General features: G+C 53.6%; 1 protein-coding gene across 1 annotated transcript; it reads right to left on the reverse strand.

Annotated features, from left to right (window-relative positions):
* Positions 1-145: 145 nt before the first annotated feature.
* LOC119112555 (uncharacterized) lies at positions 146-9,828 on the reverse strand. The gene is made up of 11 exons (XM_037236770.1): positions 9,323-9,828; positions 8,702-8,886; positions 8,199-8,460; positions 7,184-7,381; positions 6,565-6,723; positions 4,832-5,054; positions 4,024-4,222; positions 3,487-3,614; positions 3,043-3,160; positions 1,815-2,242; positions 146-671 (listed from the first exon to the last, which is right to left on the reverse strand). Exons 1-11 carry the CDS (start codon positions 9,447-9,449, stop codon positions 581-583), a joined length of 2,118 nt encoding a protein of 705 aa, XP_037092665.1. The 5' UTR covers positions 9,450-9,828; the 3' UTR covers positions 146-580.
* Between the last annotated feature and the right edge of the window lie 5,317 nt (positions 9,829-15,145).

Raw genomic sequence — 15,145 nt, forward strand, 5'->3', positions numbered from 1 at the left:
GCGTGACCCGTAACTCATTCCGAATGCATCTTACTTAACAACACCAATATAGGATTAAAAGGTCATTTTAATAAAATACATTGTTTAGCACGCCATAATTTCACAAACATTGAACCATCATACAGTGACTGTGTACAATGCTCTGCATTGCTCCACCTCCTCATGCACTGCTTGTTGATCCATTTCGTACAATTTTAGGGCTAACATGCCATGCCATACGGCTGCATTAAAGGAAACCTCTCATGAGGGGAAAGTGCCATAGATCCTTGGCTAGAGTAGTTGGCTGCTGGTAACAAGGTGGCCTCACAAGTTACGGGAGCACTTTCTATGTACATACAGTGCGACGATACGTTTATGAAGAAATCAAGCGGTTGTGGTTATCAAAGTGAACAACATCTCACCAGCGACAAGACACTTTCGCGCGGGTGCGTGTAATTGTAGCAGATATTTGCATGCTGCAATTTAGTCGCCACGTCCCCACCGGTTTCACGACCGGCACCAACTCATACGGCACCCAGAAGCGCTCAGCCAAACCAGCCCTCCAGAATAGCCAAACAGGACACGCGGAACGCTTCACACATTATATGGACGAGGTTTCCTTATCCTCATTATCCCCATCCAGTTGCAGAATCTTTTCGCCTGGACGAGGGTCGCTGACCTCCATGCCCGTTCTGAAATGCAGTGAACACGGGCTCAGCCACGTAGTACTGTTCAGTTGTTAATGATATGTGGATTACTCGCGCGGTCAGCGGATTGGCGTCGGCCTGTGCCACAGCAAGTGGTTCTCTAGCGAAACCTTTAACGTAGATCGACCAACAGACAGGCAAGTTAATCACAAACCTACGGTTGCAGCTGCTATTGAACTTGACAAGAGGTGGCAACGTATTTTTTGACACAGTCTTGACCGAAAATAAATTGCTGAGTGTTCACTGATACCACTGAATTGAAAACAGACGAAACGCAGGCATAGAATCACGGGGCTGTGCCGTGTGACAAATCTGTAGTAGGCCTCAGTGCGATGCATCCTAATATTGCAATTATAACATTCAAGCGCATGCACTACCGTCTTAGGACGTGATAACAAAATACCATATTAATCATTAGATCTTGCCGCTGAACGGCGTTTCACGGGGTCGTGTGGTCCACAACCGAGCCCTTGAGGGACGGCAGCTAGACCACGCTACCGCAATCTTGTGGAAACCATTATCCCGCTCCATAACGATTAAGGTTACTCGCACCGCTTGATGTTCGCAGAAGCGAGCCTATTCCGGGCCGGTCACGCTCCCGCATGGCTCTGCTCTATCTGACACGGCCGCCTGCGGCTTTAACGGCGCACGACTCTCAGTCGGGCTTGGTCAGCACACCGCGGGGTGTGAATTGACTGCCGCTGGCCGCACGATAGCCCCCTGCCAGCTGATTTCGAGCTTAGCCCGTGCCTATCAGGTCGAGGGTCCCCCTAGGCGTCCCTGTGCCTGCCACGCCCACCCACGCTCTGGTCGTCATCTACACCGGCCGGGGCGTCTCTCTCCCCCCCCCCCCCCCTCCAAGCTCACATCAATCAGCTGCATCCAATGCACGGGCCTGACGCACCCCGTAATCCTGGTAATGGGGTGGCCTGATGGTGCAAATGAGAGGTGCTCTGCCCTCTTTACACACAAGTCTGGTGGCTCTCAGCCATCCCAAGCTTTAATCTCGCCACGTTGTGCAACATAGGGGCTGAATAATAACTTTTTGGTTGCGGCATGGCATGCTTCAACCAAGAACTAGCACAACTGGAGTGAATACTACAGCTACGGCCACCTCACTGCACTCACCCGTCATCGTTCATGCTGTATATCTTGGGCTGGCCCTCCAAGTTGTCGACTGGCTTCACTAGCTGGTTGACACGCGGCAGCTCCAGGCCTGGCACCTTCTCCGTCGCCATGCTGTCCAGTTTGTTGAGCAGGCGCAGCTGCTCGGTGAGCTCGGCCGACGCTGGGACCGACTCCGGCACCTGCTCCGGCACCGGCTGCTCCGGCGGGAAGAAGATCTGGCTGCCATTCTTGGCTATCGGCGCCGCCTCTTCCGACTCGAAGGCGGCGTTCGAGTACGTCACCGGGGAGGGCTTGGACGGCTTGAGCGCCGACTTCAGCGGGCTGGTCGGCGGCAGGCGCGCGTGCAGCTCTCGACGCCGGTGCCGGCTGCGCAGCTCCGGGTCGTAGTCCTGGTAGTCATCGTCGTTGAAGATGTCGCGCAGCTGTTTCTGCAGGGTTCGTTATGGTTGAGATTAGCAGGGGGAAACAAGCGTTTCCTAAGTCAATCGCCTGGCAGAGGCGGCTGACGGCAGTTGACAGCCATGGAATCTTCGTCATGGAGACAAGCTCTTTAATTCATTTCAAGTTGTATGCCTAAAGGCACTTAAGGAATTTGACGTAGTGCATGAGGATCGTCAGCAGCATCAGAGGTTAAGAGGCACTCAAATTGCGCCCTTGGTGCTAAAGGAGACGGGACGGCCATGCCCCGTCGCTTCTCCGTTCGACGGACGGGACGGCCCGTCGTTCCTCCGTTCGACAGCACCACAGACTTTTCCAAAGCTGGACCTGGCACGGGCAATTGTTTTGTGCTAATAAAATGCACGCAAAGATATCATGAAAACTTTATTTTCAATTGATATGCAAATGTGTAGAGACCAACAGCGCTTCGGCTAGTCTACAGTCCAAGTCCAGAATAAGAAGAATGATTGGACACATCCCATGACTGCTTTCGGTGGACGAAGGGTGTTAAAATACCATGCCAGAGGCACGGTCTATTCCCTATAGATTATGACATGGAAAGGTCTCCTTTGTTTATGACTGAGGAGGAAATGAACAAATCCATCATAAGCCGAGTCCTGTAGCATAAGAATTACGACAGCTGTGGTATTATAATTTAGAAACCGTCTCTAAGATGTTCTTCACCAAAGCACAAGAGTGGAAACCCGAGCCCATGACAAATTATATAAAAAATATAAATAATCAGCCCATGACAAATTAATCAGCCGATCGAACGATGACGCCCACTTACGTCTTTGTCCTCGGGAATCGTCTTCACTTCCCGAGAGATGGCGGTGACGTCCTTCCCAGCGATCACGTCGTCCGCCAGACAGCCATCGTCCATGTCCATACTGTCTGACGGCTGGTCTCTAGACATCGGACAAATTTGTCGTCAATAATGCGATGCGAATAACGCTAACGTTTGTCAAAAGCTAGCCTACTCATGAACATTGCCTGCCTGATAGACCTGAGGAGGAATCCCAGTTACCAGGATGGGTGGATGACGGTCTGGAATCAGTGAACTGCATTCGTCGATAACCTAACCCGAGCATCTTCAGGCCACGTTGGTCAGGAAGCAGATCGATGTGTTTGCTTGGGCCCAAACTGTGCATGAAGACGCATCACCCGAAAAAATCGATGATCGTTCCCAGTCTTTGCAGTTTGCACGTTAATGTGATCTTAATAGAGCACAAACCTTTTCCTGGACGGGGTTGAGCGGCTGAAGAAAACAAACAGTAGAAATGCGGCCAGGAGGACGAGAGGGACAGCAATAGCAATGCCATACCACCACTTTTCATTGATTTCCTCCAGGTACAAGGACACCTGGTGGTAGAAAAATATTACAGGGGCGTCAGATTCTGACATGGGAGACAGACGTACTGTCATCCACGCACTGTATGCGAAAATGAAAATGATTGTACAGGCAACACACGTTTTATATTCTACTTAACCGATGTCATCAACTTAACACATCTGGCTGTACTAATACACGCACCAGTGAAAACAAGATCAGGACGTAGCCGAAACGAAAGCATACAGTGCATAAGCCAAAAAGGAGTGTTCTTGCACTGCGCCAGACCAATGCGTTTAGAGCCAACAAAAAAGCAAAAAGTTGACGATGAAATGGCTGAGATAGTCACTGCTCGCCTGCCTGGCTCTGGTGCCCCAACGCCTGACGCGGTGCCGAGGTCAGCAGGCCGCAGCGCCGCCGGCACCCTGCCTTCGACCTCACCTTGTACTTGAGCGCGTTGTTGATCTTATCACCGAACTTGACGATGACTTGGACCAGGTCGTCCGTGAAGAAGACCCAGTCGCCGTCTTCCGAGACGATCTCCACATACCACGTCAGCCGGAAACACGTCGGATCGGGCTTGACCCAGCCGGAGGAGTAGTCGCACATGCTCCAGAAATCGAACCGGATGTCGTCGGCGCTGCGGGTGGAGAAGAAGAAGAAGGAGGTGTGGGCGGCGCTCAGGCACGCTCCACGGGAGGGCGAGCTAGAGCAGGGGCGGCCGGTCTCGCGCACCAGCGAATGCACGGACACGCCCCTTTTCAAGTTGGTGTAGAGCCCTCTGCCGAGTAGTGAACAGCCGAGGACGCACGGTATTCCGCTATAAGCAAGGGCTTTAAGATAACTGAATGTAGATGGACACAAATGTGAGCTGCAAATGAAGCGTGCGCAGTGACGTAATCTAATCTCGACGTCGGATGAAATTCTGTAATGGCTATCAGCACTGTTACCGGCGCACTCTGCGAGCAATGCCAGTTGATGACATACAATCAAACGCTAAACGATTTCCTGTTCAACCAGACGAGACTGGGTCGCGTTCTCGTGCCACACATTCCTACAAGCGAAGATCGGCACAGGCGAGCCGCCCACGCGAGGGGCCACGCTCGTCAGCCGCCGCCGTCCTGGCCCAGCGCCCCTTGTCCGTCCCTACTGCACCGACCCAGCGCTGTCAGCCCGTCCCTACTGCACCAGCCCAGCACTGTCAGCCCGTCCCTACTGCACTTGCCCGGCGCTCCAAGCCCGTCCTTACTGCACTGGCCGCCACGTGTTGATGTTGTACTCGATCCGGTACATGTTGGTGAAGTGGGCGAGCTGCTCCTGCAGCTGCGCGGTGGCGCCGGTGGAGCTGTTGAGGAAGCGGCGCGGCTCGGTGCCCGTCACGTACACGGCCAGGTCGAACGAGCGGTCGCTCGGCGTCGGCGGGTGGTTCTTGTCCGTCGTGCTCGACACGGTGGTGGTTGAGCCGGCGATCTCTGTAACCCGCCCAGCCGGGAAGGCACGTGTCGGCGGCGGAGCGCGGGCGGGCCGCCTCGGCCCGGCCGGGGAGGCACGTGCCGACGGCGGAGCACGAGCGGGCCGCCTCGGCCCGGCCGGGGAGGCACGTGTCGACGGCGGACCACGAGCGGGCCGCCTCGGCCCGGCCGGGGAGGCACATGTCGACGGCGGACCACGAGCGGGCCGCCTCGGCCCGGCCGGGGAGGCACATGTCGACGGCGGAGCGCGAACGAGCCGCCTCGGCCCGGCCCCGGCAGCTAACCGGCCGGTGGCCCCTCCTCCCAATACTGACCCGAGGCAACCTCCCCACATGCTCCTCTGAAACCCCTCAATGCATTTGAGCGAACAGGTAATACTGGGGTAAAGAAATGGATGCAAATTACGTTTATTATTTGTACAATAGTACCTAGACGCATCACATCTTCAACTCGTACCCAAACGTATCCGGCAGGTACCCAATGCTGCTGTCGTGCCAACTCGTTCACATATTGGGCCAGCTTGCAAATACCCGACAATTTTTTACATGCTGACGCCCGAATTTGGGTAAATAACAGCTGGCTGTGACAAGCGCTGCTTTGAAATGCACAGGGTGATCCATATAGAAATTAGCCCATGTTTCCCTCAACAGCGGCAAGTGTATACGTTACATAGTCGTGACTGTGTTGGTATTCTACTGCCAATAGAATAGAAAATCACGATTACTGCCACCAGCAGCAATCAGTGATTCCACAGACATCAAACCATGACAATAAAATATACCGGTTCTAACAAACAAAGAGGCATCAGTTTTACTTTCATGGATAGGTGCTTCATGGCAGTGTGCTCAAAAATCGTCCATAGGCTCTCGTCCGTACGCGTACGTACGTCTGGCCACACCAATGCACATATGTTTTGGCGCCTTGGGCCACCTTTGATGAACGATGATCGATGACTTTTTAAGTGAGGACAAGGATTTTAATTACCGGAATGCTTTTTATGTGAATTATGCCCCATTCAAGGCTTTTCACAAAAACGCGGTCTCAAACCGCCTTGAAGTCGGAAGCCACCCTTGGCAACGAAACTAAATTGGAACCAAGGAAATATGCTTTTTAAGTTGAATTTCAACATCGGGAACGCCAATCAAAGTGACTAAATTCCGAGGAGACTCCGGTTTAGCGGGCAGGTTAAGCCAACCATGTCTGTTCGCCCTCCCCTCCACCGATTTTAAAAGTGGGGCCCCTGACTGAGAGCTCGACGTTGCAAATCTGTTGGCTCCCAGGAACGCGTCCAGGTTGGCCAGTGAGCTGCACTACGTACCATAGCGATGCCAGTGAGCTTCACGACGTACCATAGCGATGCCAGTGAGCTGCACTACGTACCATAGCGATGCCAGTGAGCTTCACTACGTACCATAGCGATGCCAGTGAGCTGCACTACGTACCATAGCGATGCACGGCCCCAACTATCGGCACGCTTTCATCCTCTGCGAGTTTTGAAGCCCGAACGTACCCTCTGCGACGTAGCTGATGATGAACGGTGTTCGGGGCTCGGCGTGGCCCCCCGACAGGAAGTATACGAACGCATTTCCGCCCGGAATGTGGTACTTCCTGGTGCTGAACACGCCGGTGAGCAGGTCACCAGCGGGCTCGGAGTCCCAGGGTCCACTCCCTGCGACAGGTCACCACAGGGTCATCAGCTCAGCACACCAGCGGCAGCGGAAGGTCATGTCAGGTAGCGGTACCAGCAGGTCTCTTGAGTTACTCAGTAGCAGCAACCAGCAAGAGCGCATGTCCTTGGTCCAAGATACCGGTGAACCGCCAAGACATCTGCCTTGGTGCTTCAGGATGTAAATGAGGTGATAATGTCTTCGGGTCACATCCATAGCGATGTACTAAAGCCATCACCAGTTACCAGGTCGTCTGTGCAACTTTCATAAGATCTGATCGTTACCCACCGACAACACACGTGCGCCAATGTCATGGGCCTGTGCTGCTGACCGCTCGAAAGCCATACGAAGCCTATATGCATAAATGGCGTACAACGCCGGCAGGAACAGCTTTTGTTCCGGTTTGGATGGCTGATGGTTGCCACGCCCAGTCGGCCCAGTCCAGTGGGCAACAGATCTCACCGTAGCCGCATATGATAAAGTCGTTAGCTGTCGGCTCCAGATCCAGCTGCTCCACAGTGATGTTGATGTGATAGGCGTGAATGTCCAGCGTCCAGAGGATCTCCGTGTTGAGCGCGTAGTCGGGTAGGTGAGTCCAGTTGGTCTGTTCAGGGGCCTCCAATACGCCGCTCAGAGCAGTCAAAGTGATGTTTTCACGGGCTGGTCACAAACGGAGGTGGCCAGGTGACCAGGGCGCATGGGACGCCGCACGGTCATGGCGTACAGGCTGTGCCCCGCGCGGTAATGCGGCACATATGGTTTACTGTATCCGTATGAGCGTACATATCGCTGTATCACCGTGCATGTTTCTCTTCATGGCTAGTAGAATGATGTTTTGAAGAACGGCGTGGTTTTCACTCCCCGCATGTGCACTGCATCAAAGCAAACTGCTGAAAGTGCCCACCTGTGATAGTGAAATGTATTTTGGTGGACGTTAATATTGATGCCTATAGGGTGGTAGATGACCATTATAACAGCAGGGGATCAGCAGACGCTCCACATCGCTCTGCGCACACTGAGGCGGACTGGAGAACGCCGCGGATCATGACGGAGGGCTTGTTGACGAAACGTCCGCTAATCTCCTGCTCTAATAAGAGGTACCGACCACCCTATACGGTACACAGCCAGTGACCATGACAAGGGCCTCCAAGAATGTCCTACACCATCACCCAAGGGCCCTCCAAGAACTCCATGACGGCAAAATGTCATCTTTGTAGGCGTTATTGTTCGAAATTCTGTTCTCATTTGAGGAAGCCCGCCTCCAAAAGAGTCGAGAATCTGACAAAAGTCGCAAATTCTACAACGTACAGTAAAAAGCACGAATATTCTACTCGATGTATGACGAAAACACATTAGCTTCTTCAATCCTAGGCGTCCCTCGGTGCACGTCCACCCACGTCCACCGTCCTCTCCCACTTTGCCATTCTCTTTCCAGCCTTTCCTTCGCTCCGCATCCCTGCCTCTCCTCCGAGCTTACTGGTGTTGTAGGCTACAAGCGTCATGATCACGCGACCGCGCTGGGCCTGATCTCCGGCGCGCCGATACTCGGCGGTGAGGCTGGCGCCGCGGCTCGCCACCCAGGCCTCGCCGGCCTGCGTCAGCGCCGCCAGCTCTCCGCCGTCGTCTCGCAGCGTCAGGCTCTCGCCCGGACCGAAGCGGGTGCCGGACCCGGCCGGCGCCAGACGGAGCCGCACCACCGAATCGGCCGAGCCGCTGAACGTCCACGTGATGACGGCATCCTGGAGAGCGGCGGCGATTGAAGCCGAGGCACCGCTGGTCGGGCGGGCATGTCGGGAGAGGTGATGAGTCGACTGCTCGACGCTGGCAGGCCAGCACGGCATGAAGCCGTCTTAACGGCATTACTTTGCTACGCAATACCAGAACATTTGTTAACTTCACGCACCGACCACTCGCAGCAACACTACATTCTTCTGTTTTAGGAAAGCCTTTTGCAGTGTTCGGCCAACGGTGAACTCTTACCGGACAGGTGGACTGATCGCTGTCGATGGGAGTCACGGCTAGGTCACGCAGCGTGCACGTGAATTTGCACTTTGTTGAGTCGGGCGAGCACGCCTGGTCCACCATCTCATGTGCAGCTGGCGCGACATCAGACGGGTCCTCGCCTTGTGAATCCAGCTCCAGCTTGGTGAGGTCGAGACACCGGCCTGAAACGCCAGACAAGCGGCCTCTAGAGAAACGATCACATCCTTGCGACCCTTTGTCTCACCCGCATTCTTCTAAGAAATTCCCTTTACCTTGCGCTGTACTTTATCACTCGCTAAGCTGCAGCCGGGGTGCAAGGTGGTCGAGTGGATAAGGTCGCAGACTCCTTTGTGGAGACTGGGTTGAAAACCTGACTGACATGACGACATCTGGCTGCTGATATGGTTACCGCAGTCGCTGGCGCTTGATAAAAGAGTGTGCGAAAACGCATGCCGCGTTCTCCTAAACAATGGCTGCAGCAAATAGGAATCACCTTGCTCCCAGAGTCCCGCGTGTCGGTCGCCGCTCTCGCCTCCGCGGGTGATCGCCTGGGAGAACCCCGGGCTGCCCATTGGTCGCCGGGCTGCGCAGGCACCACAATGGCCGTGTTTAGCTCACCTGTGTCGGCGATGACCAGGACGAGCAGCGTCACCATCAGTCGGAGGCTCGTGACGGAACCCAGCCGCGAGCCCGGCCGGGCCGCCGGCCGACCAGTCCTGCCTGCGGTCTGCACTGCCCGCCCCATGCCCGGCCGCCCCGCGGCTGCCCTGGCTGCCCGTGCTGCGCGCTGGTCGGCCGTCAGATCACCACACTCGTGAGAGGCGCACAGCCTCACAGCTGGCGTGATCGCTGGCGCTGGTCGCCTCGCCGGCTGCTCTCCCGGTGACCCGCAGCGTGCGCACCGCTCCAGCTGTTCCGTGACGCGGTCTGGTCACTATCGCTGTCTGCCGGCGGTGCGTCGGTCCGCTCGGTATCCGCCGACACTCAGGTCCCCGGCAACACTCAGTGCACGGCCCGCCGCTCCTGTAAGCCGCCACTGGTCAACGAGCGTCACCCGTCTGCCGCCCCGGGCTCTGACCTGGCCACCCGGCTGGCAGTCAGCACCCGAGACGAGAGCTCGCCGACCAAGCTCTGACGTCAGAGGACGGCGACTAATCCGACGTCGGACGCTCCAATCGCTGACCGAGCTATCGCGCCGATAGGTCCGGCGCTGCGTCAGGTAGATACCATTATCTACATCCTACTGGGTGCGACTGCAGGACCATGAAAACATTAAGTTATGCCAAACGGTAGAGACAGGTGCCGCTAAGATCCAGAGGTGTTAACATACTGCCTTGAAAACAAAAAGGTGTCATTTCTGCTTCCGACAAGGACGTCTGCCAGACGCAACCCATTCCGTTTGTTCTGCCGCGTTACCATTGTTAGAAGGTGCTAGCACTCAGCGCACGGTCCGGACTGCGCTGTGACCTCGGTATGGGGTGAGCTGCGACATCACAGGACGGTCGTGTCGCCCATGCCCTCGCCGAGTCGTGAGGGAGAGAGCGAGAGCCGTCCCTCTGTCTGCCTGCCAAGGTTTGAGCGATAGTGCCGAAGCCTCGCTTACGCGTTCAGCGACGACAGGGAATTGGGTGCTTTTACATTCTGGCATCGTCTGGTGAGGACCTTTGTGGCTTCTCACGATCGCTGAGAACGTTTGATGACGATCCATTCCGAGCCGCGAGCCGAAACGTTGTCCGAGCAGACAAAGGCAAAATCTAGATCACGCTAGTCATCGACTACGCGGATGAGTCAACTGGTTTCAACCATTTGTTAAAGCTGCTAGGTTATCAGCTCAAGGTACTGCCCAGATACGTGTCCCCACTGACTTCGAAAGCAGAATAGCTGCGTTCTATTTTCCACCAAAACATTTGTGTCAATTTTGAGCACTGATGAAGCAGCTATGTAACAGCTAGCCCGTCTTCGCTTTTCGCTCCTAAAACATTCCTTGTGCTTTAACGCCGATTTTCGCATCCGTTTTGCCTACTAAACCAACTGCTCAACTAAATTGCCGGCATTATGACTTCGGAGTTCTCATGCTGAGCTATCGACCTTCAATACACCAGAAGGTAATGGTTGAACAACGCTATAAAGTCAACATTGGTTATATTGCCCATGCTCGACGTTTCAGACTGTGCTCATGACGATAAGTAAAACAGAGTACGCAAGGTTAAGGAAAAATGACACTTGAAAACCAAGCCAGGGAAAAAAGAAAATGCTCCGAATCTGTGAAGACATCGTCGATACAAATATGTAAAAAATAATCATCACAGCTCCTACCTTCCAACACCCGATACATGGTACTACGCCAAACGCTGCACGAAACTCAGCCTGCCAAGCCGGAAGGTTGCGATGATCCGTGCCAAGTATTAGGTAGAAAAACTACTTACCATGATTATTTACCAGCAGAAACACTAACCGAACCCCACGAGCATCCCTGAAATCGGGTTCTTACGTCCTACCGCCCAATACACGGCGCTGCTAAAGGCTATCCGGGGCATAGACGGCTAAGCCGAAATGCTTCGATGACCCGTAGCAGGTGTCAGACTCAGGTCGGTATTTTACTTTGGTGAAACCAATGTTAAACATAATTATTTTTGAGCAACAGCTACTGACAACGGGGACCTCGATATGTTAAATTTGCTGCACTTCAGAAATCTTCATCCGATGCCAAACACACCAACGCCATCATGGTTTGAGCAGCATGGTTGGTTCATGTACGTTGAAATATAATTATTCGTTTTATAGACACCGATGCCCGGTTGCAAGTTTCTTTCCGTCCCTAAAGTAAGAAATTCATCAAAACGTTTCTATGCTTCCATATTTCCTGGCTTAAATTCATCACTTCTCTTCGCAACTACCGGGTCGTCGCAACAATCCAGATTAGCCAGCAGCCCTTAGGAGTACCGTATATTGACTGCCATAGAGTAGAGAGAATGAGAATAACCTTATGCTCATAATAAAATGAATAAGTCCACAACAAACACGCACACACACACACACACACACACACACACACACACACACACACACACACACACACACACACACACACACACACACACACACACACACACACACACACACACACACACACACACACACACACATATATATATATATATATACATATATATATATATATATATATATATATGTATATATATATATATATATATATATATATATATATATATATATATATATATATATATATATATATATTTCAGCCAAGGCCAATCCTCAGTAGATGTACTTAGAGCAAACATTCGATCCAGGTCACAAACATCGTGCAGTAGAACATTTCCAAAACAGAATGCCTTACACCTTTTCTCGGGCCGCATTATATCGAGTAACCCCAATGGAGAGAAATTGCATTACGAGACGTTGTCGTATAAGACGGGCTTCAAAAGGCTCCCGGACGCTACGTTTTGCCTCTCCAATGCAGGTGTTTGAGGGGGTTTTGTTTAGTTGGCACGTGATGAGTTACCGTCTTTTGTACGACACTTCCCCGCATTTGCAGGAATTGTATGGCCTTTCCCAAGCTAGGCAGAATGGTGGTGGGTCAAGTGCAATGGATGCCCCATGAGCTACTCGTAATTTGGGTGTGATTGTACGACATTTCGGGAAGGTGTCTTTAAAGAACCTTAGCGGCTGGTCGCATTGCCCCTTCCTCCTTATCAGGGCGAGGGCTGAGCGATGGGATTCACCTTAGCAGCATGTATCTAGCTCTAGCTACCTAAGTCATGCGTGGCCTACATGAGGAATACTCAGTATGGTTGACCGAGTGCACTGAACAACGTCTCGCGTAAGCACGTGTCGTGAGGCTCAAGCAACAGTCGAGTCAACTGAGACATCCGTTCGCAAGCACGAATGATATCGGGAAATAGGACGAAACCCTCTGACCACAACAGGAGCACGTCACATTCAGCCGGATCGCAGAAAGTTCAGACCGAGAGCGACATGATTTCAACGGCCAAACTCCCTGCAGCTCTGCGTTCCCTGGCGGTGATCAGCTGGCGGGACCGACAGGACGGTCCCAGCTGAGCCTCAGGCGCTCGGTGGAGCCATCCCGGCCCGGTGTCAGCGGCTCGCCAGAGAGCCGGGCCTCCACCAGGCGAGACCGGCGCGACGGTCCCAGCCGGGCCTCAGGCGCTCGGTGGTACCATCCCGGCCCGGTGTCAGCGGCTCGCCAGAGAGCCGGGCCTCCACCAGGCGGGACCGGCGCGACGGTCCCAGCCGGGCCTCAGGCGCTCGGCGGTACCATCCCGGCCCGGTGTCAGCGGCTCGCCAGAGCGCCGGGCCTCGGACCGTCAGCTCGCGTGCCGCCGTCGCCACCTGTCGACACCACTGACCCGCAGATCACGCGCAATCAAACCTCGCCCGCAGCCGGGCGGCCATCATTACCCGGTCCTGGGTCACATTAATGGATTCCCTGGGCGCCGGGCGGGGGCGGCCGTCGGCGCGTGGGGCCAGTTTCCCAACAGCCATCTGTCTTCGGCGGCGGCCCGCTGGGTGCCAGTGGCCCGGCGGGGGTGGAGTCACGAGGGCACTCCCGGGCTCCGGCGGGGCCAGAGGACCTAGGCTGTGCGTGACACGGTGGGTCCTTAGGACATGGGCTCAAGCTCGGTTTTATTAAGCTTAGTTCAATTTGTCTATTAGTCATCACCAGACGCACCTCAGGATCACAGATAGTCATAAAAGGCAAAACATGAACTGTAGAATGTAGCCAGTACAAGGATTTCAGACTTTGAGTAATTCAGACACCTTTGAGACGGACCGAAGTAGTACAAGACTGTAAAGCGACAATGGTAAAATGGGTATGAGCTAGTGATCTGGCGCCAACAGATGCCTGATGGCCTGTTTCTTAAACTTGGAGTTCGTTTTGTCAACTATTGATATCACCGCTTTGCTGCAGATGTTGGTTGCATGCCTTCAGATATTTAAATGTAACATAATGCTAATTGACGACTCTACAGTGCTGAAGCGAGCGTAAGGCACATCGAATTACACCGCGATGAGACACCGCACGGGCGACAGCTGGGTTGAGAAAGCCAAGCGTAAACATCAGGAATAAAACAACTATCGATAACATTAAGCGACGAAAGATGGCTGCTCCGATGCAGTGCTCCCGGCAGCGCACTGTCAGTGCCACCGCTCTCTTGGAAGTTGTTAACAGCAGCCCCGACTGACCCACGTGTGTAGGACTGACTGCGCGTGCTATTGGGTTAGGCTATGACAGCTCTCCGCTGTCTGCTGTCACTATTCATGAACGATGACGGATCGCCCCGAAACACCCGGTTGTCATTCGGTGTTTTCATCTTTCACTTACATTGGTTCGTCATCTGGTTACCATAAAGAATGTTTTCATCTCAGAGACGCTGAAAGCTGGTTAAATAAATACGGAATGATAAAAAATGCATTCACACTATTACACTAGCAATTACATTACAGGCACATGCAGTATGTACTATTGCGCTCAATAAATGTTTTCCTCACGTGTGCTGAGAAGTTTGCACGATGTCCTCTTAAACAAAGCGTTACTGCCAAGTTGTTGGAAATCACCGGGCGTGACCGAGACTCCGACCTCCCATGACCGACTTATAGAACCAAACACCGACTGATCTGTTTGTGGATCATGACAATGAACACAATGAGATGGTGGCGCAATGCTGTTGTTAATTTCCTGTAGTGAGAAACGAGCAGCCACTTACGTCTTACATAGTAATGGGCGCACAAAAAGCGGGCTATGAATGTCAATATTTGAAAGGCCGATTGCTGTTGTTTAGCCACAGTTGACTGCTTGTGTGCAGAGCAGGGTGGCGTTAGCTAGGTAGTTGAGACAGACGCAGGAGCTGAATGCCACCAGGCATGGATGCAATATGTGTAAAATCCATCACCCACATGTGAAGGGCCATTAATGTTTCGTATCGCATGAAATGCAAATAAACTACTTCATAGGTGGGTGTAACCTAGCTTTGGCTCGCCATACACTTTCGTGTATCTGCACAGCTCTCGAGCCTATGGCATCCAAATGGTCGGGCTGACGGGTCACGATCCCCGCTGTCGGGTGCACCGTCCCGACGGATGAACTGGGTGCCAGTCACCAGTCAGTGGTCCGAGCCTCCGCTCTGTCGGGTGCACCGCCTCGGTAGATGAACTGGGTGCCAGTCACCAGTCAGTAGCCACGCCACGGCAATGCCGAGCGCGCTCAGCCGGAGTTCTGCAAATGTAATCTAAAGGGCCACTACTCAAACGAGTACGTACACGGTCCCGTCCGTGGGTACGGGCGTGCCACCGACCTGGATCTGTGTCTTCCGTGGCTGCGCGGGCGGCGACTGATCGGCGTCACCTCGCTCATCCGCATGCATTGATCTGGGCTGGAGATCCGATGCACGAGCGACG

Source organism: Pollicipes pollicipes, unplaced genomic scaffold, assembly GCF_011947565.3.
Source record: "Pollicipes pollicipes isolate AB1234 unplaced genomic scaffold, Ppol_2.1 Scaffold_7261;HRSCAF=8764_pilon_pilon_pilon, whole genome shotgun sequence".
Lineage (NCBI taxonomy): Eukaryota > Metazoa > Arthropoda > Thecostraca > Pollicipedomorpha > Pollicipedidae > Pollicipes > Pollicipes pollicipes.